The sequence below is a fragment of the Lepidochelys kempii genome, chromosome 1 (genome assembly GCF_965140265.1).
Source record: "Lepidochelys kempii isolate rLepKem1 chromosome 1, rLepKem1.hap2, whole genome shotgun sequence".
Classification (NCBI taxonomy): Eukaryota; Metazoa; Chordata; order Testudines; family Cheloniidae; genus Lepidochelys; species Lepidochelys kempii.
The window spans coordinates 336,335,067-336,362,980 of record NC_133256.1 but is presented as its reverse complement, the minus strand read 5'-3'; the positions used below and the strand labels follow the sequence as shown (position 1 = coordinate 336,362,980).

The following is a 27,914-nucleotide window of genomic DNA, read 5'->3' as shown; positions in this document are numbered from 1 at the left end:
AGACAAACACCTGTCAGGGATGGTCTAGGTCAGCGGTTCTCAAATTTTAGGAACCCGAGAACCCCCGTTTTGATTTAAAAAAATGTCGCGGACCCCCAAGCCCCACTCAAGCCCCAACCACTCAGCCCCAGGCCCCACTCCCAATTCCTCCCCCAAGGCCCCGCCCCCACCTCACCTCTTCCCACCCCTGCTCCAGAGTGCACCCTGTCCCCGCTCCTACCCCTCCTGCATGCCAGGGAAGCGGGAGGGAGGGGGAGGAGTTGATCAGTGGGGCCCGGGGATCCCCTAGAGTATCCTCACGGACCCCCAGGGGTCTGCGGACCCCAGTTTGAGAAACGCCGGTCTAGATAATACTTAGTCCCGCTATGAGCGCAGGAGCCTGGACGGGAAGACCTATGAAGGTCCCCTCCAGTTCTAGGATTCTGTGGTTCTACGCTCTCCTCCATCAGCATTAGTACGAGCCGCAGAACCTTCACTAGACATTTTAAAAAGCCATAAATTGAACGTCTTCATTATACTCTTTTTTTCCACGGGAGTCAAAAGGAATAGAAAAAATGGGAAAAACAGATGCTCGGGGACGGACGCTCAAATCAGTTCACGAGCGATCCTTGCCTGTTGCCTTGCCATGACTGCAACCGTGACTACTGGTTTTGAAAAGTAGCTACCCTGACGGGGTGGCTCTAAGTCGTGAGGCTGGTGGACTACTTTTGCTACTACACTGAACTGGCGCACGCACTCACGGCCTGGCACACGCACTCACACCCAGGCACACACATCCACCGGCTCCCACAATCACTGCTCCGACCAAGCACAGGGCCCACGCTCTCCCCTCCCCCGCTTGGTGGGGCTCGGCAGGGGGCGCTGCAGGCCCTCGGCTCCAGGCGCTCTCTCCCTTGGCCCCACTTCCGCCTAGCGCCCAGCGTGCCCGGAACTGACGTCAGCCGTGTGGCGGCGGCGCTTCCGGCGGCGGTGTTGGGGCGGGGGCCCGGCTGCGGAGCTCGGCGCGGGACATGGACATTCTCAAGGCGGAGATCAGCAGGAAGCGGCAGCTGCTGGAGGAGAAGGAGCTAGTGGGGGTGCGGGCCGGCGCCGGCAGCGCGGAGGGGGCCCGGGATCGGGGCCGGCAGCGCGGTGGGGGCCGGGATCGTTGGCAGGTGGAGGGGTTGGGTCGCGGTGGGGGCCCGGGAGTGTGCGATGGACCCTGGTTCTTGCGGGACCGTGGGGGTGGATTTAGTTCCTTTAGCCGTTGCCAGGTCAGGGCGCAGAGCCAGCTCCTGCCAGTGACCCGCCCCTCGCCTCTTCCTCTAGCGATACCCCGACAGCCCTTCCCATGATAGAGACACACGAGATCCCTTGTTCCCATCATATTTATCCCCCCTCCCCACCCCCCGCTCGATGCACCTTGGACTGCAGGAAAATCCGTGTCCCCTTCAGTGAGGGGCACAAAACCTCGCCCCCCCCCCCATCCTCAAGCTGTCTGATATATTCTGCATCCGGGCAGGGGGAGCAGTGAAGTGGCAACACTTGCAGTTGACCCAAAATGATTTCCCAGCACACTGTATGACCGGTGCTGACAATGTAACCGGGGGATCTGGCAGCCGTGTAAAGTTTGGGGTTGCTTCCCAAGAAATGGAGATGAAGAGAATCGCTCCAGGTTCTTTTCTCTTTGCCTCCCCAGGCTTTTGCGTTTACATTAGGGAGTTAAACCCACTTCCGTGTTCATCAGTATATGGGTGACTAGAAAACAACAAAGCTCTGTGGGTTGTTTTTTTTTTACAGTAGCTGACGTAACAAACCTGGAAAAGAAGCTAAAGTTTGCTGCTCAGTTTATTGCAAATGGTCTCGGGGGAAGTTGTTTTGGTGAACTCTGCATGAAGCTATAAACTAAAGTCTCTGAGGAGTGATCATGTAGTCCTGAGACTGGCAAAAATCCTCCTTAAAGTCAGTGTGGAGTCTGGCCAGAGTGAGGACAGCAAGATCAGGAACTTTTAATCAAACTTGTTCTGTCTCACATACCCATGCAAATGCGTGGTTACATCACTTCCACCCTGATCTGGGAATTTTATTTAGCTGTTGCATGAACCACAACACCCCAACTTTGCAGGCCATCTGATTTATTTAGTTCTTTAGATGATGATAAGCTTTTATGCTGAAAAATCCAGACTTTCATGTTGTTGTTGTTAGAAGAGCTGAGATTATATAGTAGCTGAGGATACTTTATTTTAAGTATTGAGATAAGTACACCATAATATCAATTGCCATCACGGATAGGACATAGCTTACTTCAGAGGATTTACTGCCTTTTTGTAGGCAGGGAGAGAGACTTTTGAGCTGGGTTCTATGCAGTGGGTATTCCAGGCATCCTAGAAAGCACTTGTACAATCACGGTTGCAAGCTGAGCTGTATTTGGACATGTCTACATGGTCCTGTCAAAAAACAGTGTTTCTTTGTGGATGCACTAAACTGTTTTTAGGAAGAAATACAACAGCTAGCTATTACAGACAAATGATATCCCTGAACAATGTCCTTGTTTAACGTAGATACGCTCACTGTCTCAAATGGTTTCAGAAACTTTTAAAAAGTTAGGCCTTCTCCTCAGTAGTGACCCAGCTACACTAGTTGAAACTGATTAAAATGGTTTCTTACACATTCAGTTTTGTAGTATAGCTATGGCCTCATCATGTACAGTAAAGTGTGTGTGGGTGGGGGGGGAAGAGAAGTTATATAAACCAGTTTCAAGTCCTGATAATATGAAAGCAATAATAGATAGATCAGCTTGTTCAAACCACTGGGTGTTTTGGAGAGATTGTAGTATCCATTGAACTTACCAGCCAACCAGATGGTATGATTCTTATTAATATTACTCTGATGTAGTCACTGGCATGAAAGGAAAGTAAATTGGGAGTGCCTTTGAGAATATTTTCCCCTCTGTAAGGAAATCTAGTTGGACTGATCAAATCTTTGAGGCATTAGTGAACGGAGATTGAAATCAAGTTGTATAAAACTGTAAAACATTGTTTTCCTCCTCTCTAGGGAAACAGAAAATATTTCAAGCGCAGTGAACTAGCCAAGAAAGAAGAGGCAGCGTACTTTGAAAGATGTGGCTACAAGGTACTGTAATTACTCCTTCAGTGGTTTGTGTGCTCACTTTGTCTATATTTAATATCAACGTTCCAAATATTGTTGATGATAATTGTTGTTCTTTGTTCAATTTGTCAATGTTATACATTAGCCTGTAAATGAGAAGCCACCTGGAGAGGTATGAGTTTCCTAAAACATTTTTAATGCAGGAAAAAAATGCATGATATATAGCTATTTAAGTTTGTGTTATGGTTTGGCTTTTTTTCTTGTGGAAAGCATGAAATGGCTTGGGATCAAAGCTTGCCTTTTTCTTTTTAAATTGTGTTTTAGGCATGAACGCTGAATCTGGTATAGCCACCTTCGTTTTAAAAAAAAAAAAAAAAAAAAAGGCCAGCTTGTAAACTAAGAACAAGTTTAAGGTCTTCCTGTTGAAATATCCCAGAGAGATCAGCAGAGATAACATTGAGTGGGTGCTTTGGAAAAACGCAGCCAACTTGTTTCGTATGCGAATCGTATATTGTTCTTCTTGGCCCAAACGATCCAGTGCTTGAAAGAGTTCAACACAGCACTTACTTTCTTTCAGGCAAAAATACTAGAAAGCAATCTTAAACTCAGGGTGCATTTTGAAACAAATGAGTGATCTGGAAGGCTTTGTTTATTTCCTCTTTAAGGGCATCGGTTTAGCTAGTTTGCTGGAATTGACAGCATGGTGGTTTATTTCAGGTGTGTGTGTATGAATACATAGGGAGGTGCTCACTTCACTCTAAAGTTGGATGCTTTAATATACTCTTGTTTAATGTTTGCTAGTCAGAAATAAAAAGCCTTGTTTTTAGTAGAGCTTTACCCAGTTGGTCAGTCAGTCCAACACCCTGCTCAGATATAATGTTTGGCCTTAATAGATATAGACATACAGTTGTGACCACTATATGTGCATCAGAAATGGTTCTCAGAATCTAGTTACTGTACAGCTCGGAAGAGAGTTACGCTTTGTATTAGTTGTTTGAAGAACCATAAGTAAAAATTGTGCTAGGGCTAGTGGTTTATAGACTCACAGAATATCAGGGTTGGAAGGGACCTCAGGAGGTCATCTAGTCCAACCCCCTGCTCAAAGCAGGACCAATCCCCAATTAAATCATCACAGCCAGGGCTTTGTCAAGCCTGACCTTAAAAACTTCTAAGGAAGGAGATTCCACCACCTCCCTAGGTAACGCATTCCAGTGTTTCACCACCCTCCTAGTGAAAAAGTTTTTCCTAATATCCAACCTAAACCTCCCCCACTGCAACTTGAGACCATTACTCCTTGTCCTGTCCTCTTCTACCACTGAGAATAGTCTAGAACCATCCTCTCTGGAACCACCTCTCAGGTAGTTGAAAGCAGCTATCAAATCCCCCCTCATTCTTCTCTTCTGCAGACTAAACAATCCCAGTTCCCTCAGCGTCTCCTCATAAGTCATGTGTTCCAGACCCCTAACCATTTTTGTTGCCCTTCACTGGACTCTCTCCAATTTATCCACATCCTTCTTGTAGTGTGGGGCCCAAAACTGGACACAGTACTCCAGATGAGGCCTCACTAATGTCGAATAGAGGGGGACGATCACGTCCCTCGATCTGCTGGCTATGCCCCTACTTATACATCCCAAAATGCCATTGGCCGCCTTGGCAACAAAGACACACTGCTGACTCATCCAGCTTCTCGTCCACTGTCACCCCAGGTCCTTTTCCGCAGAACTGCTGCCTAGCCATTCGGTCCCTAGTCTGCAGCGGTGCATTGGGATCTTCCGTCCTAAGTGCGGGACCCTGCACTTATCCTTATTGAACCTCATCAGATTTCTTTTGGCCCAATCCTCCAATTTGTCTAGGTCCCTCTGTATCCTATCCCTCCCCTCCAGCGTATCTACCACTCCTGCTAGTTTAGTATCATCCACAAATTTGCTGAGAGTGCAATCCACACCATCCTCCAGATAATTTATGAAGATATTGAACAAAACCGGCCCCAGGACCGACCCCTGGGGCACTCCACTTGACACCAGCTGCCAACTAGACATGGAGCCATTGATTGGTTGTAGCATAATTTCAGTCCCTCGGGATAAGAAGGCCCCATATATGTGAAGGGGGGGGGGGGCTTGCAGATTTTTAGGTAACCTGTAAAGGTTTTATTAACTCCTTAAACTGCAGGTGTTTCCAGCACGCATGTGTCATTTGAATCCAGTCCTGCATGTTTCAGATTTGTTGTTTAAATGCAGGATGTGGCTGATAGGAGACACAAACAAAAGTTAAGTTACCCAGGACTGGAGTTGGAATATCTATTTAGCTACAGGAATCTTCTTGAATTAAAACGTGATCTATAGAGAGGCTTTAAATGAGCTTTCTGGTTAACTTAGTGCTTTTCTAGAGCCTCCCAGATTTCTGCATTTGAACTTTTAAAATTTATTACTAAGGGGTAGAAAGCAGACTGATTCTTTTTTTAAGCGGGTGCTTTGCTTTGCTTATACTGCATTAGTAACATGTAAGCATTTGATTCACTTATAAAGAGAAAGCACTAAAGCAAAAATAATTGCAGCAAAGTTATTGCTTGTAACTTTGAGCCCAGCTGACCGAATGGCTTAAATCTTTCCTCATGTGCTGCTAACTGTTTGTTATAAACATAAAATAAATGATTGTAGAGAGTGTAGAAATTTTTCTGACATTGAGGTGTATTTCTCTTTATGTGCTTCAACTAGTTTCTATTTCCCCCCCTTGCAGTGATGAGTTTTATTTTCAGTAAGTATACTGTCCCCCATCTGCCTTTTAGATGCTAACCATTGGCTTGATTCTCCATTGCTTGCTGACCCAAAACTCCCATTGATATCAGTGGGTATTTTGGGTGAATCAGTAATGCAAGATTGGTCCCTGGATTTGCTAGTGTAGCACTAAATACAGATTTGTGCCCTGGTCGTGTAGGTCCAAATAGGTAGACCCTTATGGTCCTTCTAATTTCTCATTGCAGGATTGGGGTCTTGGCCAGCAACAATATAAAAGCTTCATTTCTAGTCTGTCTAGGACATCCATCAAATAATTGTTTTAGAGAAAACTAGAAACTGGAACTGGCTTAACATACAGTCAAGATGCAGAGATGCCAACAAAATGTAATATACTGTCGAATGAAATGGAAAATAAAAGTACCTTTTTAAAACCTAAGAAAGCATCTAGAAAGTTTCTACACTGCTCACCCGCATCCTCTGATTTTTTTTCGCTTTGTTCCAGAAAATTACCAGCATCAATCTGCCCATCTGATTTTCATTTATTTTCAGCAGCTTCACAGGTGTAACTTATAGCAGGGCTTTTAAAGGACTCTGCATTGACATGAGTGCTGTCTGTCTTTAAATATCTTTAATCATAAAAGTTTACAGCACTATGAAAACACCAAGTCTTACAAATAAGAGGTGGTTCCACTTAATTCAAGAACCTCCTTTTCTGATGGAGGGGAACTGCCGATACAATGCTACAGCTATGACGAAGGCATGGCGTGTTTTTATGTTTTTGCAATGAACTATGTTCATTTGATAGGTTCTTCTGAAAGAAGCGTTTCCAAAAAACAAGAAGTCATTTTGCTGTTTGTATTCAAAATCCACTGTGTCTTTGTATTGCCTTAAAGAGGTCTCCTTCCCCATCCCTTAGAAGTGCACTTAGGGAAACACTGATATTTGTCATAAGCTTAACCATACTTCCATAGAAGTGTATACTGACCTAGGATTCTATCTGTATCATTTTACTAGTGTTGTGGGTATGCCTAGAAGCCTGATCACAATCAGGACCCATTGTGCTATACAATTGCATAGTAAGAAGCAGCCCCTGTTCCAGAGAGTTTACAGTCTGTCTATGTATACCTTTGACACTATAGGTTTACTTCCCTGGATTTGTTATAATAGATATTATTATTATTATTTATTATGTAGGTACAGCAGGAGGAGGAGGAGGAGAAACCAGTGACTTCATCAAATCCAGGGTTGGAGCTAGAACTGGCAGAAGAGAAGTTACCCATGACACTTTCCAGACAAGAGGTAAAATCAAATATCACAAACTAACCTGAGACTACAGCAAATGGATCTAAATTTCCCCATTAGGGCTACATTTCCTAATGATCTGTAGCGCTCTATTTCAGGTTGTATCTGTCCTGCTACAGAATAATAGTTTTTAATTAAATAATTGTAATCTCAGTGCTTACTACAGTGGTTCTATTTAGTTCTCATACAAGGGCCTTCTTTTGTCATTGCGCAAAACACTAATGAGAGAGAGCAGTAGCAGGTAAATGCACAGGGACGTTGTTTGGTGGAGAGCCTCTCTTTTCCCCCAAATCACTGCATGAATTCTTGCTTCTACTACCCTTCCAGATGACCTTTTGAACTATCTGATGAATATGGGATTAAAGGATTGAAGGCTGCAGGCTGAATTTTTTCAAGTTCTGTTTTTCCAGCTTGTGCGTCTGTGACTTGTGAGTCCAAATCCAAATCAAGACACAAACTAGGTTTTAAAAAATGTTTCTACATCCTCCCCAAAAAGTTAAGCTAAAGTTACTGATATGCTCTTTCATCTTTTTGAGAGTAAAAGTCTTACAAGATCATCGTTAGTAAAACAAAACCCCTCCCCAAAAAACAGTTGGGAAATTCAGAATTAAGTTAAATTTACAATAAACTTAACCATGTGGAAGTGTGGAAATTCACAGTTAAGATACCCAGAGCATCTTAGCTGTGCCCTCTTAGCATTGCCAGACACCTGTCTTCTCTTTCTGTAGTGAAGTATCAAAAATGTGCATCGTAGGCCGTTGGTCTCATGTTTGGTTTCATCCATGCAGTCTGGTATGAAATGTGGTGTCCCATCACCATGCATGAGAGCTCCCCTCGTAAGAACTGTAACTTCATCTGAGAGGAGTTTGAGTGTCCACATGCCAGCTCTGTAACCACTAATGTTTGACTAGCTGTATGCCACGTGGAACCACAGGGCCTGATTTTGCAATATGTACTGAAAGTTCAGTGCCTGTCCGAATACAGGAGTCTGTGCAAAGAACTGTGTTACAGAATGAATATCTCAAACTCTTCAGACTGCTGCTTTTCCAGACAGTCCGTTGCTATCCTAAAGTGATGGCACTGCCAAATGTCGCATGTCCTGTCAATGAGTGAGAGTGCTGCTTTGCCTATATTAAATGTACGCTACCAATGGGCCTGAACGTGAATGTGATGAGGGAGGCTCTGTGATTTAGCAGGTAGTGCATGGACCTGGGATTGTAGTCTTGACACTACCTGTCACTTGGTATGTGAGCTTGGGTAAGTTAATTTCTGTGCCTCGGTATACCCTCCTTTAAAATGAGGATATGTAAGTACCACATCAGAATATTGAGACTTAGTATATTAATGTTTGTCAAGTGCTCTGAGATCCATGGATGGAAAGGCTTCATGTAAGTCAGCCTTGCAAACACATCATGACATCTTAACAGCCCAAGCACCAAATCTACTCACCCACACTCATGTTGATGAAAAAGGTTTTTCTTTCCCCAGTCAAATGGCTGAGTAGAATTTTGCAAAGTTTAAAAAACTGGATGGAACTTTCTCAAGCACCAAAATGATTTAGATGCACAGGTACCATGGACAGCCAATGAGATTTGGGCTCTTAAGTCGCTTGGGCGCTTTTAAAAATCCCGCTCTCCAATCAAAGGTTTATATTCTTGCATATTAGTTCAAAATAAGTCAGTAAGAAACTCCAGGAGTCTGTTTGAGATTCTAAACAGAATTTAGATCAGTAATATTTGAATTGAAATGACCTTTAACTGAAATGCTGTGGGAATTTTATATTTAAACCACAAAGTGGAACATTTTACTGCTGCTGCTTAGAATATAGTGTTTCCCTTCCCTCCTGGCTTAGGTTGCTATTTTATGCTAAGTAAATGAAGTGATTTTTATTTTTCTCTCTCTCTCTCTCCAATTTTGCATAAGGGAATACTTTGTTGACTCTTTGCAGGTGATTAGGAGGTTACGAGAGAGAGGTGAACCAATCAGATTGTTTGGAGAAACAGATTATGATGCATTTCAGCGTTTGAGGAAGATAGAAATTCTTGCACCTGAAGTTAACAAGGTAAGGCCAGATAAGTAACAGCTGTATGTGTAACTAGCTTTCTCTGAGCACTTACTGCACCTGAGGCGTTTCATAGGGATGAAAAATCATAGAACAATGAAAATTACCTTCAGTTCTCACCTATAAAGTCTCTGGGAGGATAATTTAAATATGATTTACTTTCTCTTGCCCTATTAAAATGGTCAAACTGGGCATGTTAATTTGAAGAAAGTTTTCAGGGCTTTGAGTTGGAAAAGAGATCTCTGGAAGGCAGTGATGTCAGAAGCTGTGCTGTTGGTTGCATTCCAACTATGGGACCGGGGGGGGTGGGGAAGCAGTGTAGTCTTTTGCTCTGAAACTTTAGCCTACTATAGGCATCCCTGTTTGGAGAAGAGTATTTTGAATAGCTTGCCTCTGAGCAGCGACAGATTATTAACAGGAGGGATGCACTGTTTCTGGTATGCAGTTATAGTTTTTTCAAATTCCTTACTTCTAGATTTAAAAATCGAAACTTTTTTCCAATGTAAAGTACAGTTCAGCTCTGAAAAGTGACTTACGATAGCATCTTAATTAACAGATATGTTCCTTCTGTGTTAGGGTAGGTCTACACCAGGGATCGGCAACCTTTGGCACGTGGGCTGTCAGGGAAATCTGCTGGTGGGCTGGACCGGTTTGTTTACCTTCAGCATCTGCAGGTTCGGCCGATAGCAGCTCCCACTGGCCGTGGTTCGCCGCTCCAGGCCAATGGGGGCTGCGGGAAGCAGCGTGGACTGAGGGATGTGCTGGCCATCGCTTCCCGCAGCCCCCATTGGCCTGGAATGGTGATCGGCCGAACCTGCAGACTGTGCAGGTAGACAAACCGTCCCGGCTCGCCACCGGATTTCCCTGACGGGCTGCGTGCCAAAGGTTGCCGATCCCTGGTCTACACGTACGGTGGCATGCAAAGTACAGATAATGCACGCCCAGCTAGCTCTAGTATAAATGTCCGTGTAGATGGCGAGACATGTCTTAGGCAGGTTGAGCAGAGCAGAGTGCCTTTTATGCCCAAAGCTCCAGGGTATATTCCCTACATGGGCTCTCTACATGCCCAAGCAGTGCTTCCCACCTCTACGGCGCTATTTGTAGTAGTGCGAAGTTCCCTGCCACAGTCTTTCCCTGCTGCAGTGAAAAGCTCCAGCAGAAGGGGAAAGGCTCTGGCAGTGGGGAGGCCGCAGGAAAATCCACCAGCACCCTGCTGCCGGAGCTTTCCCCATTCTCTCCCCCTGCCAGTGCCTTTCACTGCCGTGTGTAACTATCTACCACAGTGACACGTATGGATGCAGCCTGCCTTTTACTCTGGCGTGTAGCTACATGTGCAGTGCCTGTATTCTGTATGTTGCTGTAAGTGCATACATAGCCTTAATCAGACATGATCTTTCAAGGAAGGAGATGTGTTTAGAGCCTGTCTGCTTGGGAGTGTGTCAATGTACACTGCAGAACTTTTAGTGCATGATAGCAAGGTGCACACATTGAGTTAGTGTGTGGCAGGTTTGTGCACTATAGATTCACATCCCAGCTTGCAGCACACTAACTCACCGTGTAGACAAGCCCTGAATATTTCCCAGTGTACCCTGTTGGTATCTGCAACACAACTAGAAAGAGTGAGCTGGATTCTGTTCTCTCTCATTCATCATCAGCATTGTTTAGTTAGGTGTCACTGGTTTGAAAACCCTCTCAAGCCTGTCTCAGGTCTCCATCAGGCTGCTAAACAGGGGTCTGCCCAGTCACTCTGGAACCCGTTGGTTTTGTGCAGTACCCATGTCTGTCTTTTCCTTTCTAAAGGCTTGAAGCAGGATAAACAAGACAAATGTTTGAAAGAAGTCTTGCTGACAAAGGACTCATCCCATTGAAGTCAATGACAACGCTGCCATTGCCGTTAATGGAAGCAGGACTGGCTATAAGACAGTAAATAAAATTCCTTCAGGAATTTTTGAACACGTTTCAAGCCCGTGTAGTTGTTTAGCTCCACTTCAATAGGGTTAAAAGTAGGCTGATGATTAATCACAGTTAACTCATGTGATTAACTCAAAAAAATGAATCGCGATTAATCGCACTGTTAAACAATAGAATGCCAATTGAAATGTATTAAATATTTTTGGATGTTTTTCTACATTTTCAATATATTGATTTTAATTACAACACAGAATACCAAGTGCACGGTGCTCACTTTATATATTTTGATTACAAATATTTGCACTGTAAAAGTGATAAACAAAAGAAATAGTATTTTTCAATTCATCTCATACAAATTCTGTAGTGCAATCTCTATCATGAAAGTTTCAGAGTAACAGTCGTGTTAGTCTGTATTCGCAAAAAGAAAAGGAGTACTTGTGGCACCTTAGAGACTAAATTGGTTAGTCTCGGAGGTGCCACAAGTACTCCTTTTCTTTTATCATGAAAGTGCAACTTACAAATGTAGGGTTTTATTGTTACATAACTGCACTCAAAAGTAATACAATGTAAAACTTTAAGAACATACAAGTCCACTTAGTCCTACTTCTTGTTCAACCAATCGCTAAGAGAAACAAGTTTGTTTACACTTACAAATGCTGCCCGCTTCTTAATTACAATGTCACCTGAAAGTGAGAACAGGCATTCACATGGCACTGTTGTAGCTAGTGTCACAAGATATTTACATGCCAGATGCGCTAAAGATTCATATGCCTCTTCATGCTTCGACCATTGTTCCAGAGGACATGCTTCCATGCTGATGACACTCGTTAAAAAAAGAATGCGTTAATTAAATTTGTGACTGAACTCCTTGGGGGAGAATTGTATGTCCCCTGCTGCTTTACCCACATTCTGCCATATATTTCATGTTATTGCAGTCTCGGATGATGACCTAGCACATGTTGTTCATTTTAAGAACACTTTCACTGCAAATTTGACAAAATGGAAAGAAGATACCAGTGTGAAATTTCTTGAGATAGCTACAGCACTCAACCCAAGATTTAAGAATCTGAAGTGCCTTCCAAAATCTGAGAGGGACGAGGTGTGGAGTATACTTTCAGAAGTCTTAAAAGAGCAACACGCTGATGCAGAAACTACAGAACCCAAACCACCAAAAAAGAAAATCAACCTTCTGCTGGTGGCATCTGACTCAGATGATGAAAATGAACATGCGTTGGTCCAGACTGCTTTGGATCGTTATCGAGCAGAACCCGTCAGAAGCATGGACGCATGTCCTCTGGAATGGTAGATGAAGCATCTAGGGACATATGAATCTTCAGTGCCTCTGGCATGTAAGTAACTTGCAACGCTGGCTACAACAGTGCCATGCAAATGCCTGTTCTCACTTTCAGGTGACACTGTAAATAAGAAGTAGACAGCATTATCCTCTGCAAATGTAAACAAACTTGTTTGTCTGAGCGATTGGCTGAACAAAAAGTAGGATTGATTGGACTTGTAGGCTCTAAAGTTTTACATTATTTTATTTTTGAATGCAGGTTTTTTTGTACATAATTCTACATTTGTAAATTCAACTTTCATGATAAATTTCAGAGTAACAGCCATGTTAGTCTGTATTCGCAAAAAGAAAAGCAGTACTTGTGGCACCTTAGAGACTAATTTATTTATTTGAGCATATTAATTTATTTATTTAATTTATTTGAGCATAAGCTTTCGTGAGCTACAGCTCACTTCATCGGATGCATACTGTGGAAAGTGTAGAAGATCTTTTTATACACACAAAGCATGAAAAAATACCTCCCCTCACCCCACTCTCCTGCTGGTAATAGCCCATCCAAAGTGACCACTCTCTTTACAATGTGTATGATAATCAAGGTGGGCCATTTCCAGCACAAATCCAGGTTTTCTCACCCCCCACCCCCATACACACACAAACTCACTCTCCTGCTGGTAATAGCTCATCCAAACCTGACCACTCTCCTTACAATGTGTATGATAATCAAGGTGGGCCATTTCCAGCATAAATCCAAGTTTAACCAGAACGTCTGGGGGGGGGCGTAGGAAAAAAACAAGGGGAAATAGGCTACCTTGCATAATGACTTAGCCACTCCCAGTCTCTATTTAAGCCTAAATTAATAATATCCAATTTGCAAATGAATTCCAATTCAGCAGTTTCTCGCTGGAGTCTGGATTTGAAGTTTTTTTGTTTTAAGATAGCGACCTTCATGTCTGTAATTGCGTGACCAGAGAGATTGAAGTGTTTTCCGACTGGTTTATGAATGTTATAATTCTTGACATCTGATTTGTGTCCATTTATTCTTTTACGTAGAGACTGTCCAGTTTGACCAATGTACATGGCAGAGGGGCATTGCTGGCACATGATGGCATATATCACATTGGTGGATGTGCAGGTGAACGAGCCTCTGATAGTGTGGCTGATGTTATTAGGCCTTGTGATGGTGTCCCCTGAATAGATATGTGGGCACAGTTGGCAACGGGCTTTGTTGCAAGGATAGGTTCCTGGGTTAGTGGTTCTGTTGTGTGGTATGTGGTTGTTGGTGAGTATTTGCTTCAGGTTGGGGGGCTGTCTGTAGGCAAGGACTGGCCTGTCTCCCAAGATTTGTGAGAGTGTTGGGTCATCCTTCAGGATAGGTTGTAGATCCTTAATAATGCGTTGGAGGGGTTTTAGTTGGGGGCTGAAGATGACGGCTAGTGGCGTTCTGTTATTTTCTTTGTTAGGCCTGTCCTGTAGTAGGTGACTTCTGGGAACTCTTCTGGCTCTATCAATCTGTTTCTTCACTTCTGCAGGTGGGTATTGTAGTTGTAAGAATACGTGATAGAGATCTTGCAGGTGTTTGTCTCTGTCTGAGGGGTTGGAGCAAATGCGGTTGTATTGCAGAGCTTGGGTGTAGACGATGGATCGTGTGGTGTGGTCAGGGTGAAAGCTGGAGGCATGTAGGTAGGAATAGCGGTCAGTAGGTTTCCGGTATAGGGTGGTGTTTATGTGACCATTGTTTATTAGCACTGTAGTGTCCAGGAAGTGGATCTCTTGTGTGGACTGGACCAGGCTGAGGTTGATGGTGGGATGGAAATTGTTGAAATCATGGTGGAATTCCTCAAGGGCTTCTTTTCTATGGGTCCAGATGATGAAGATGTCATCAATATAGCGCAAGTAGAGTAGGGGCGTTAGGGGACGAGAGCTGAGGAAGCGTTGTTCTAAATCAGCCATAAAAATGTTGGCATACTGTGGGTACCCATAGCAGTGCCGCTGATCTGAAGGTATACATTGTCCCCAAATGTAAAATAGTCATGGGTAAGGACAAAGTCACAAAGTTCAGCCACCAGGTTAGCCGTGACATTATCGGGGATAGTGTTCTTGACGGCTTGTAGTCCATCTTTGTGTGGAATGTTGGTGTAGAGGGCTTCTACATCCACAGTGGCCAGGATGGTGTTATCAGGAAGATCACCGATGGATTGTAGTTTCCTCAGGAAGTCAGTGGTGTCTCGAAGGTAGCTGGGAGTGCTGGTAGCGTAGGGCCTGAGGAGGGAGTCTACATAGCCACACAATCCTGCTGTCAGGGTGCCAATGCCTGAGATGATGGGGCGCCCAGGATTTCCAGGTTTATGGATCTTAGGTAGTAGATAGAATATCCCAGGTCGGGGTTCCAGGGGTGTGTCTGTGCGGATTTGATCTTGTGCTTTTTCAGGAAGTTTCTTGAGCAAATGCTGTAGTTGCTTTTGGTAACTCTCAGTGGGATCATAGGGTCATGGCTTGTAGAAAGTGGTGTTGGAGAGCTGCCGAGCAGCCTCTTGTTCATATTCCAACCTATTCATGATGACAACAGCACCTCCTTTGTCAGCCTTTTTGATTATGATGTCAGGGTTGTTTCTGAGGCTGTGGATGGCATTGTGTTCTGCACGGATGAACTATTACTAGCAGGAGAGTGAGTTTGTGTGTGTATGGGGGTGGGGGGTGAGAAAACCTGGATTTGTGCTGGAAATGGCCCACCTTGATTATCATACACATTGTAGGGAGAGTGGTCACTTTGGATGAGCTATTACCAGCAGGAGAGTGAGTTTGTGTGTGGTTTTTTTCTGTTTTTGTTTTTTGGAGGGGTGGGGGGGTGAGAAAACCTGGATTTGTGCTGGAAATGGCCCAACTTGATTATCATACACATTGTAAGGAGAGTGATCACTTTAGATAAGCTGTTACCAGCAGGAGAGTGGGGTGGGAGGAAGTATTGTTTCATGGTCTCTGTGTATATAATGTCTTCTGCAGTTTCCACAGTATGCATCCGATGAAGTGAGCTGTAGCTCACGAAAGCTTATGCTCAAATAAATTGGTTAGTCTCTGAGGTGCCACAAGTACTCCTTTTCTTTTTGCGAATACAGACTAACATGACTGTTACTCTATAGCCTATTGTATTAGTTAAAGACCTGTGCTATTTAGGGGGATGGTGCACAGATGTTCGGAGTCATTGTAAATAAATGTCAGTGTTTGTTCAGGGCAGAGCAGACAGCTGGATGAGGCCTCACTGATGTATTTTTTGTGTTTGTGAGTTTATTGCTCATGAAAGGTACCATACTGATAACCCTGAAAGCTGAGTCAGTTCTCCATGTTTTTTTTTCCTGAAAATATCCGCGTCCGCTGGTTGGTTTTTTTCTTAGTCTGTGATCCTGTGGAGACTTATCTAGATGGTTAATTTTTAAACATGCAAGTGATCCCACTGAGTGCATCCAGTGGAACTATTCATGTGCTTAAAGTTAAGCCGTTTAATAAGTCGGCTTGGCATAATTTGATTTTAATTGAGAACTGTCAGTAAATGTTGATTTCAGCTGACACTGAAATCGATAGGGGAAAAAAATATCCATCAGTAACAGCTGGCATGTCTGCAGGGATCTGGTGCCATCAGCCGTTTGGCCATGAAGGGGAACCCTCTGCAGCTCTGCTGTCACAACCCTGTTCGCTCAGTCACCAGCCAGGAGTCTGGGAGCCATCCGCAGGCAGGAGCTCTTCAGCAGCAGTGTGACTTCTCCTGCAGCTGGGGGTCATCATTCTCTTTACAGTTCTGGCCAGGGATCTCTGCTCCACTGGCCTGGGACAACCTCTGCTTCCCTCATACCCTGGTGTCTTGGAGCTCCCGGCAGCACTGTTCTCAGCACTGCCCTAACCTCAATCCCAGTCCTACCCCCCACAACTGTAAATGTAAAAATGGTTAACAATAGAAAAAGATCTTAAAATAAAAAATTAAAATAACCAAAATTAGAAAAAAATAACAATTGAATTCTGCCAAGCCTATATTTGTCTCGGCAGGATTTGGCCCTTAATGAACAAATGTGGTAAGCTTCCTTTGATTATCAAAAATAAAATAAGATCGTGATTATCTAGTAACTATTTCTTCTCCCTTTCCTAGGGCTTGAGAAATGACCTGAAAGCAGCTTTGGATAAGATTGACCAGCAGTATCTGAATGAAATTGTAGGTGGTCAGGAACCAGGAGAAGAAGACACCCAGAATGATCTGAAAGTCCATGAAGAAAATACTACTATTGAAGAATTGGAGGTATGCAGTGAGGGGGTTTTAACTCTGTTTTTCAATACAGTTCTATGTCCTTGTACTGTTATAGAGAAATTTAAGGGCTGGTTTTAAACACAGGTGCTTCCCTAGGGCACCAACACCAAAGGGTACCTTTGTGATAAGGGTACCTTTCTCTTCCACCAAGAATCACATTAATACTCAGATTCCTCCTTGTACCAAAGGACCAGTCACCTACCCCAGTCAGTTGCACATTGGATCTCACAAAAAAGACCATATTTTTAGCCAATCCTATCATAAACTATCTAAAGATTTATTAAATAGGAAAAAAAAATGAGTTATCTACAAGATTAAAGCAGATAAACATATATACACAAATGAGTTACAATCTTAAATTTCAAAAGGTAATAGACGCTTCTGTAATAAGCAAGCTGGGGATCCCTTGCTTATGCTTAGAAAACCTTGCCTCTGAGTCCAAACAGCATAGAGATACAGTTCCTTCTTGTTAGGGGTATAAAGCCCCTTCCTCACTGGAAACTCAGCTGACAGGAGGAATTCACTTGGTTGGCTCATCTTCACAGGCTGGTGAAGGGCAAAACAACAAACATTTTTTGGACTCTTTAATGTTCCATGATAGTCTGGTGTTGATGGACCTTCCCTCTGGGTCAGGACATAACTTTTATTGGAGACCAGCACTTCACGTAGGTGAATGACTCTCTCCTGTCCCTTACACAGTCAGAGGCTTACAATACAAATGCTCAAATATTGCCTTACAATATGGGATATAGATGTTACAAGTGAGATTAGTGCAGGCAGCAAGCAACTCACAAGCATTCAATAAAGTCTGTACACATACTTATAATCGTAATACCTATTTTAACAAAACTAGCACACAGGTGAGCCAGACTGACTCCAGCTATGTATTTGTCATTCAATTGAGTGTAGCCATAGCCTAAGGGCTGGTCTGTGCTACAGGAGGGAATCAATCTAAGTTACGCAACTTCAGCTACGTGAATAACGTAGCTGAAGTTGACGTACTTAGATCTACTTACTGTGGTGTCTTCATTGCGGTGTGTTGACGGGGGACGCTCTCCCGTCGATTCCCCTTGCATTTCTCCTTGAGGTGGAGTACCGGAGTTGACGCTAGAGTGATCGGTGGTTGATTTATCGCGTCTATACTAGACATGATAAATCAACCCCTGCTGGATCAATCGCTGCCTGTCGATCTGGCCGATAGTGTAGACTTATTCCCTTAATTGTCAAACTGTTTTCAGAAGTTAATCCTTTTAACATCCCTTGAAAGGTCTATTAAAGAGAAATACCCTGATTTATAACTTGGAGCTCATTCATCGATTGCAAGGCCAGAAGGGGCCATTGTGACCTCCTGTATAACACAGGTCAGAGAACTTCCCCAGAATGATTCCTAGAGCAAATCTTTAGAAAAGTATCCAATCTTGATTTAAAAATTGTGGAGGAGAATCCACCACAACCCATAATAAGTTGTTCCAATGGTTAATTACTTTCACTGTTAAAAATGTACGCCTGATTTCCAGTCTGAATTTGGTTAACTTCAATTTACAGCCATTAGATCACGGTACACCTTTCTCTGCTAGATTGAAAAGTCCATTATTAAATATTTGTTCCCCATGTAGATACTTATAGACTGTGAGCAAGTCACCCGTTAACCTTCCCTTTGTTAAGCGAAATAGATTGAGCTTCTTGAGGTATGTTTTCCAAATGTTCTGTTAAGATAATTTTGCAAGGCGTACAGTTACTGGCCTAAACACTCGTGTAACTAGTTTTTTCTCTTTCCAATAGGAGTTCTAATAATCACTAATTGTGATAGAAGAGATGGGGCTAATGTTGTAAAACCTTAATTGTTTAACTTTGTCAAATATGACCTTTTGGGTCTGTATTTGTACCAGCTTGGTCTGGGCTAAGAAGTGAATATTTTTGGGAAGTTTTTATATTTGTTTGGCCATTTTAGCGGTATCTGAACACACATCCACAGTTTTATGCCTTTAAATTGAGTTGAGGTTGAACAATAAAATGTTGTTTAAAGGGACATGACAGGTTAGGTTCTAAATTTGGGTTTTGTTTTAAAAATTTTAGGAAATTGATGAAAATTAAATTCATGAAATTAAAAATATATAACCGGGAAAGGGTCATTTTAAGAATTTCTGTGAAAGTGAAGTTGACTATTAAAATAAAAAACAAAATGAAAAACTGACCCTGTTAAGAGAAATGTAAAGTAAACAGACGCTAAATAGTATAAACAGTGGAATAACTTCAGGGTGATTGTAAATTCCCATTGAAATCCTTTTGAGCTATGGGTGCTGAACATCTTTGCAAATCAGGCCAATTATTAATAGTCAAGGGATGCTTTTAGATTAAAAATCATGATTTAGGTTTCTGAAATGTAAAACTGGTTCTTCATCACTCGATATCATTCATAGTTTCATGGATGTTGATGACATGTGCTGGATTATTGTCACTGTTCCCAAAATGTTTGAGACTACTGGCTGTAAAAATTGCATTTCTAAACACTGGTGATGCACCTGATAGCTTTCCTTTTTTGACAAATATGTATCACAGAAGGATGAGGAATTGCTTTGGCTTTCCCCCCCCCTCTTTCAGGCTTTGGGAGAATCCTTAGGACAAGGTGATGATCACAAAGACATGGACATCATAACCAAATTTTTGAAGGTAAAGAACTTTAACTTGGTTAATTAGTTATATTTGAGCCGTAGCAAAGATTCAAATGTGGCTGAATATACTCAGGATAGAAATGCCAGTTGTGGTTATTCTGCATGTCAGTTTTTATTTCCACACTTAGGGTGGGATTCTCAAAAGTGCTCAGTGCCTGGGAGCTCTCATTATTTCCAGCAGGAGCTGGTGGGTGCTTAGCACTTCTGAAGAATAGGTCCTTATTTTCCAGTCTTCATTAACATGGTTTTGGTTATGCCTTGTTCTGTGACAATGAATTCAGTAGCAATTGTTCTTAAATTTAGAGAGATTAAGCAGGATTATGGTCACTATGTACTAATATGGTGCATACAAAAAACTCCATTTTTTAAAAAGAAAAGCAGTGCATATTGGAGAAAATGAAATTCCATCTGTTTTCACCAGATTTAGTAAGTGAATTAAAGAGAATTCCACTGGCCTCCACCTATGGCTTCACTGAAGAAACTCATGTTTAGGCAACTAGGGTAAAGTAAACTGCTTTCCTGGCTAGAAACCCACCTGGTGATTCAGTCATATATCTTGGTCCTCAGGTAACTAATTAGAGTATCAAAAGTCCCATGACTTTTGAGCTGTAACTAGTCATGTGAGTTGGTATATTGAGTGTTTTTTGATGGTAACCAGACGTAAGAATTTTAAGATAAGCCTGGCTCTCTCCGACAGTTCAGGTATTAAAGTGAGGGCAAGTTGGATGTGTTGGCTGAGCTTTTGAGGCCCTACGTTCAATTTGATGGTGTTTTTATGTTTGTCTGGTATGCATTAATGCTGCATCTGATCATCTTTAAAATTTCAGGGAATGCTGTTTGCAGGTGTAAGGGGAAATGAGGGCATACAGAGCTCCTACCATGGGGAGAAAGGGTGGAACTGGGATGGGGGCACACAGAACCCCTGGTGATGGGGAGAGGAAAGGGTGGCACACAGCTTCTGGCATTGGAAGAGATTTCGAGGAGTCCCAGAAATAGAGGCGGAAAAAAGGGGGGCACATAGGGAGGTGTGTGTGTTGAGGGAAATAGGCAGCCCCTGGTGTGTCAGTGAGTTTGACCTGCACAAGCTATGAAGTGTGGTGCCCCTAGTCATGTATTTGGCTTCACATACAATGTGTTAGACATTCTGTGGGCTGTGGTCTGAAGGGAGTGCTGGGCGCGTGTCCATTCTAAGTGAGCCTGAGGCTGTTGGCATCTCGTACCTACATCTCTGCTTTCATTTTATAGTCCAACTTGCCTCCATCACTGATGTCCACCTCAGCATCTCCCTAGTTTCCTTCTTCCTCTCCTCTTTGTACCTGCCACCTCTTATGGCATGTCTGGTTCCTTGCCTCTTTTCATTCAAGTCCCTCCTGAAACCCTGCTTTTTTTAGTTTTGACATTTATGCTGCACTTTTATGCAGACATTTTACTGGTGTAGCCACTAGGTGGCACCGTGGCATAAACTTACTCCTTCCTTTTCCAGTTTCTTCTGGGTGTCTGGGCGAAGGAGTTGAATGCCAGAGAGGATTACGTGAAACGCGGTGTGCAGGGGAAACTGAACAGTGCCACACAAAAGCAGACAGAATCCTATCTGAGACCTCTCTTCAGAAAACTGCGGAAAAGGGTGAGGGATCTTCAAAATGACAGGGTCCAGCTGGACTTCTCTTCACCTCTGCTTCCTAACTGCGTAGTGCTCCTTATTGATTGTCTCCATTGTACAGATGGGGAAGTGGAGTCAGAGAGGCTAAGTGACTTGCTCAAGGTCATTCAGTGACGCAGTTGGGAACAGAAACCCAGTCTCTGATTCGCACTCCTGTTTAACCACTGAATCCTAGTGCCTGCCTAAAATAGATGCCTTCCCAAATGTCATAATGTGTATCAGTGATCCAATGGGTTGCTTATGTTTTATTCACAACTCTGGCACAAGTTACATAACCTGTGTGTGCCTCAGTTACTTCATTTGTACCAGTGGTTTTCAAACATTTTAGGCTGCGTACCCATTTCCAAATAATGCATGCCGCATATCCCTGTCTGAGATAGGGTCACAATATACCTACGATTAGATTGCCAAGTGTTACTAAACAAAGTGCGTTGTCCGCCAATACAGGATTTTCCTTGCGTGCCCCCTGAGGAGAACTTGCTTACCCCACTTTGAAAACCCCTGATTTATACAATGGAGATATTTATCCTCTTTAAAGTGCTTGAGATTTGTGGCCGCAAAGCTCTGTGTAAGTGCAAAATACTATCGCTTTCAAAAGCTATGTATTTCTCAGAAGTAAAACTAATGTTTTTTCCTCTTTCAGACTCTCCCTGCAGACATCAAAGAATCAATAACAGATATTATTAAATTCATGTTGCAAAGGGAGTACGTGAAGGTATGCTTACTTATAAGCTTCTAAAGTGTTCAAGCCATGTAGTATTAATTGGATGATATACTGTGAATGTTTCATTTTGGCTTCTCAGAGGCATGTCGTTAGAGAGAACACATGTTCAAACAAAACTGACATCAGCCTCTGCTGGTTAGGCACCAGGTAAAGGGATGTGGGGAATTCACTGATTGTATAGTTCCTGGAACTGAATGACAAGTTTCCAGGTTCTGGTATGGTATTTAATTCTCAGGAAAAGAGGGCAGCTTGGAAGTGTCTTGGATACATCTCCTGCTTTATGGTCAAACCCTGCTTGATTTACAACCTGAGAGACTGTTGAAGTCCGTGCAGTTGCAAGTCCAGGCAGAATCTTGCTGTAAATGATTATATTAACTTAAAGAGGAAACTTGAATGGAAATTTCAACATTATCTCTCAATTAATACCACATTATGTGTTTGACTGCTGTATGTAAAATATCAAACACACATAAGACCTTGTCCCTCCCTACATCCTGTATTGGACGTACCCACATCAATAGTCCTGTACAAGCTTAAAGAGGGGGTGATGTTGAGGGTAAATTATTAAAAAGTTTAGTGAACACAGTGTGCTTAAAGGAGGAGTGAGAGGTTTGGCATACAAGAACAATCAGTGTTACATTTTACTTTGAGCGTTCTGTAGCCACCTCCAGAAATGAAACTGGAATGCCAATGGTAGTTCTATGGTAGCTTGTGTGGGTGGCAGGAGAAATGGAGCCTTGTAATTCCCCTCACTTTCCCAGCAGTATGATAAGACTTGTGAGGATTTGGGGTAGTCTGCCTAATAACCAAGTCTGATTTTTGTTTCTGACTTTTCTTAAAATTTGCTGGCCTAGGACAAGTTTAATTCAAGTCACTTTAAGGCCAAAGTGTATTTTTCAATTATGCTTTGTGTAGTCTAAAAGATCCCCTTCCAGCTCTTTGCAAGGAGAGCAATAGGGCTATAGTATATTATGTTGGTGGATCAGCTGTGCCTATCTGTTTCACAGGTGCTTGATTTTATACTCATTAAGTCGACTGAACTGGGCACTTTGAGTTCACACGTGGAAGCTTTTGTGAGGCTTGGAACTTTAAAAAACACATTGTCTCCTTCTTTATTTCCCCATCTCAATTCCTAGCAAGAGTTGTCCTTTGTCACAGTCTGCTGTCTTGGATACTCTTTGGTTTGTACAGAATGGTGTACATTATGCATGCTATGTATTTAATTACATCCAAATGTATTAAAAGGTAGCAAAATCAAGCACTTGAAAATAGGGAAATGCCAGAATTAAGGCAAACCATTAACCTCTGCATCACATACCACGCTGTGTCAAAGCAGGAACAGATGCCAGTTCTCCAGAGTGGCATTCAACTTTCTTAACCAGGAAGCCATCCTTTCTCTTCCTACAATCCCCTGCCTCATTTGCTGCACATCTTCCAGCTTCCTCCTACAAACAGCATCCTTCACTACACAACCCTGACTCATGCTAGCCTGTACACTGCATGAGGCAGGAGTCCTGTGGAAAATATAGTATGCGATCATGTAATTCTGGCATTTCCCAACTTTTGATTGTTACAATTGCAAAATTAAGCATTCTTTGAACATTTTGTAGACTATTTCCTAATTTAAAAAAAGCCCTCAAAAAACAAATTTCATTATGTCGAACCATACTGACCCCCCCAGCATGAGCTGGATATAGATCTTTTGATCTACAACACAAACCTCTGTTACTCTGCTAATTGAGCAACTGGTAGCAGTAGTAGGCTGCTATCCTCTGGACCAGTCACTAGAGCCGGGGATAAGACTCAAACTTTGCCAGGGGGTTTCACAGCTAGTTGCTGACTGCTGGGGAATGTAGATTTCCAGGTTCTGCAGGCCAGTGCTGTATGGATTCTAGACCCTGAGCTTTTAGCCTATCTGTGTCTCTCTCTGCTTTTCTAAGTATTTATAAACTTTTTTTTCAGGCTAATGATGCCTACCTTCAAATGGCCATTGGAAATGCTCCCTGGCCTATTGGTGTCACTATGGTTGGCATCCATGCCCGAACTGGCCGGGAAAAGATTTTCTCTAAGCATGTGGCCCATGTTTTGAACGATGAGACTCAGAGGAAATATATTCAGGTAAGGGCTTAAGGAGTGTTAGACTCGGGATTCCAGAGGCTACACATTAAAAGTTAGGAAGACCTTTGAATAGTGCAAATTTTATAAGCACAAATGATAAGGCAAAAATAAAAGGTGGTAGGTACGGGCTGTTGCCTTTTGGCTCTGACTGAATGCAGTATCCGTTTAATAACCAAGGCATCCTGGACCCGTTGGGGCTCTCCTGCTGTGGTTTAGGGATGGAGTCTAATAAGTCTTTTTCCATCACCTATCATGATTCTACATTACGGCTGAAATAGCTATAAACCCATGCTTCAGTCTCCTGGGCTCCATCATTTTCTAACCTCTAGCATTAACGTCACATATTGTCTGGAGTTTATGATACTGTTGTTGAATTGACTGAACAATGAAACAAGTTTCCAACTTGGTCTTGTATTTCTGCAGCCAGACAGACATGGTGGTTCTCTTAGTGTAACTCTCCTTAAAGGGACTCCAACTCAAAATGGGTACAACATTCCAGGTTCAGATAGAGCCCGCTGTTAAATTACATCCTGAACTGAAAAAAATGATTCCTTTAAGAATTGGTGTACAAGCTTTTCTGATGATGTATGGTAGGGTCCCTCAGCAGAGGGGAGCAGGTGGGTCTGAGAGGATTACCCCTCTCCTTATCCCATATAAATACATGTTTGGCTGTAGCAGCAGCAGCTCTCAAGTAAAGCCCTCCTACCTTCTCTATGGGACCTGCAGAAATAGTTCCATGGGGCAGGGAACTTCCCTACTAGCCAGTGGCCTCTACCCCGGGCCCTTTTGAGCGGTCCTTCCTGCTGCAATACCAAGACTCCCATGGCTTCCAGCTCCTGCTATGAACCATGATGCCATCTCTGCTGTCACATTACCGTGGGGGAAAAGGAGAGTATCTTTTATTTTGCTGATCATCTGAGGAAATGTCTTCCTCACATTGCCCCCCGTTTCGGACATTCACAGAAGCCAGTGGTGGCCCTGTAACTAGGGGATGTCACTTAGAGGAAAAGGAAGTGTCACTCAGATTGCTTTTGGGGCCCCTGACTGAGACATGTTTGAAGCTGTGTATTTTCTGAAATACCTCAAGTTAAGTTTCAGCATCTTCATGCCGTTCTCTCTGAAAATACTGTACTTAGGGGCCTTTAGGCACTTAAGTCAGAGGAGGGTTTCAGCCCTGGGGGCTAAAAACTGAGCTCTATGGGGGCTTTAATATAAATTTCATCTGTAGCCTTGGGAAGTCCCTTCATTTATGTTCCTTCTTCTCTAACATGGGGATAATCCTTACCCCAGAGGGCTATGTGATATCTTTTTCGAGTAGCCTTCTCAAGTTGCAGTGTATTTGACTGTCCTGCAGGGGTTTCTCTTCCCATTATCTCTAATACGGGCTAAATTTGCCTGTCCAGGGGATCCTTGTGTTCATCTCCCAACTGTGCAGATTTCTGTACAAATCCGTCCCAATCCTCCTTCACTGTGGGAAGAATTTTCAGGTCTATGCTGCTCAACCACAAGGCTAATTGTACAATCATATGCAGGGTTAACGTTTACGCATGTGTGTGCTTTGTCTTCACTACAAACACACATAATAGTCTTTAGTAGATACTGTTTGTATTTGGGTTATGCAGGATCTTTGCTGCTCAGCCCAACAGTGTCAGGTGCACTTTGATTTGTTTGCTAGAAGTCCACGGTTACAGCATCCAAAGCAAAGGGTGGTCATTTAGGGCTTCTGATTTTTGGTTTTAACCGATAAACACCAGTAAAATGCCCCTGCTTTAAAATAGAATAAAATAAATGGTGTTTAACCATAAGCACTGAGAAAACACCAGAAATGGTTACTTGTCTCTAAGCCCTTGTCTATGTGGAGCAGCAATGTGTCCTACGGGGGCATGGCTTTTAAAGCGCTTTAACATATTACACGTTAATTGGACCATGCAAACCCTGCTGGTGCTCAGTAAAGGTTTCCTAGTGCGCTTTAACCTAGTGCTGTTTGAAACTGTACTACATTAAAGTGCAGTGGTTCTCAACCAGCAGTCCAGGGCCCCTTGGGGGCCCATGAGTAGGTTTCAGGGGGCCACTAAGCAGGGCCAGTGTTAGACTCACTGGAGCCCACAGTAGAAAGCCGCAGCCCCCCTGGCATGGGGCTGAAGCCCAGGGCCCTGAGCCCTGCCACCCTGAAGCCTGAGCAGTGTAGCTTCATGGGGGGGCCTTGTGGCCTGGAGCCCCAGGCAATTGCCCTGCTTGCTACCCTGCCTTTTATATGCAGAAACCCAGTTACTGTGACACAGGTGGGCCGTGGAGTTTTTATAGCATGTTGGGGAGGCCTCAGAAAGAAAAAGGTAGAGATCCGCTGCACTAGCCCCCCTTCCCCCCCAAATTAATGAACCCTGAAATTAATGAACCCTGAAAACCTAAATCTAAAGCCGCAGGGGTTGCAGAATTCATGGCAAGCATGTGTCACACCTGCCAGCTAGTGGTATCTTGCCATTGCAGCCTAGCACACCACAGCCGAAGCTGGGGTCACTTTATTCTTCACTCTGTGTGCTGTTTACATGTCATTTTTTTTTTTTTTTTAGAGAGTCCGAATGATATTGTCAGATAGCTTAGGCAGTAGTAGTGTACCCAGGATAAGAGAGAGACAAGGTGGGTGAGGTAATATCTTGTATTGGACCAACTTCTGTTGGTGAGAGAGAGAAGCTTTCGAGCTTACACAGAGCTCTTCTTCAGTCTTTTAATTTTAAACCTGAGTATAGTATAAGAAGCAAAAAGTACAAATGGTGAAAGTATTTATCACAGTTAACCTGATAGTGCCAGTTTCCTCTCCCGGAGGAGGTAACCAGTTTCCTAAGGTCTAAACAGCTAGTGACAGTTAGTGATACGTGTTGTCCCATGAATCTGTTTGAACGACGGACTAAATTAATAGATTATGCCCCACTATTCCCTCTGCTGTTTGGAGCATTCAGCAAATCCTTTCCTTGCAATTACCCTGTCCAAGAGACGTGTGTCTTCTGGAAGGTGCCTAACTTTTTGAAAAACCTGGTTACACTGGGGTGGGTCGCTTCTGTGCCCGAAACTCAAAGTTGACCAGGATATAGTTAAGTTGGTTTGATTGCTGCTGGTTTATTACAGACCTCTCCTTGTTTTCTTGACTTTCTAGGGGTTGAAGAGGCTCATGACCATTTGCCAGAAACACTTCCCAACAGACCCATCCAAATGCGTGGAGTACAATGCCTTGTGAGTCTCTCAGCTGCCCAAGGCGTAAATCATTTTCTGCTCTCCAAGACCCAGAGAGAGAGGAGAGAACAGCCCAGACTTTGCTTGAAATCGACTAAAAACTTGGGGTGTGTCTGGAGCAATAGCATAAAGCCAAGGGCTTTGTCTAGAGCTTGATTTCTACAAACCACCTCTATTTATGTTTCTTTTAAGCTCTGTGTACATTACACTCAACTGATCCTGAACCCATTTGGGATTTTGGGGGGGGGTCTTTATTTTAATTATTCTGGAAATCATAGGGACCGAACATTATTTCTTTTCCCACAGCTCAGAAGCTTAGATCGCGGTCATCTGTTGCTTTTATTGGACTCTTTCCCATTGAGGTTGGCATGGGCAGATGATTAGAAGGAAACAGTTGAAACTGAATTCTAATTATTTCTGTAAATATGAACATTTCAGTGTCTAATCTTTCATGTGGTATTTATCAGAAAAAAGACTCACATATTTCTCAGCTGAAAAGTACAGCCAAACTGGTAAAAGTTTTTGATCTTGAATGGATCTGTTGTTTTTTTTTTTTTAGTGGAGCTTTTAATATGAACCTTGTGAGCTTGGAGTAAGGAATCTTTGGGCTCTTTAGGTTTTAGAGTTCTAGTTTACACATCTGGAGAAGATTGCAGCCTGCTGGGCATTGCAGTTAGAATAATTAGTGGTGGAAACAAGACCTCCCATGGCCAGGTATAGTATTTCAAGTGGGCACTGACCTTTGCTATCATGCACCCTGATTAGGGAGGAGTGGGAATGATGCTCCCTCATTTACGTGTACTACAGAAACAGTGAAATATTGAATGGTT

The 27,914-nt window shown here is 43.1% G+C and overlaps 1 protein-coding gene across 3 annotated transcripts; it reads left to right on the top strand.

The window, feature by feature from the left end:
* Positions 1 to 924: 924 nt before the first annotated feature.
* PRPF18 (pre-mRNA processing factor 18) lies at positions 925 to 27,617 on the top strand. Of its 3 annotated transcripts, none has more exons than XM_073328724.1 (10): positions 925 to 1,076; positions 3,034 to 3,111; positions 7,017 to 7,121; positions 9,073 to 9,186; positions 16,527 to 16,673; positions 19,284 to 19,352; positions 20,838 to 20,978; positions 21,658 to 21,729; positions 23,701 to 23,856; positions 27,008 to 27,617. In XM_073328724.1, the coding sequence occupies exons 1-10, from the start codon at positions 1,011 to 1,013 to the stop codon at positions 27,086 to 27,088; spliced, it is 1,029 nt and encodes a 342-aa protein (XP_073184825.1). In that variant the 5' UTR covers positions 925 to 1,010; the 3' UTR covers positions 27,089 to 27,617. The 3 variants fall into 3 exon arrangements, with proteins under 3 accessions (XP_073184825.1, XP_073184824.1, XP_073184826.1); XM_073328723.1 differs by having other exon boundaries at positions 19,242 to 19,352; XM_073328725.1 differs by lacking the exon at positions 19,284 to 19,352.
* Positions 27,618 to 27,914: the final 297 nt, after the last annotated feature.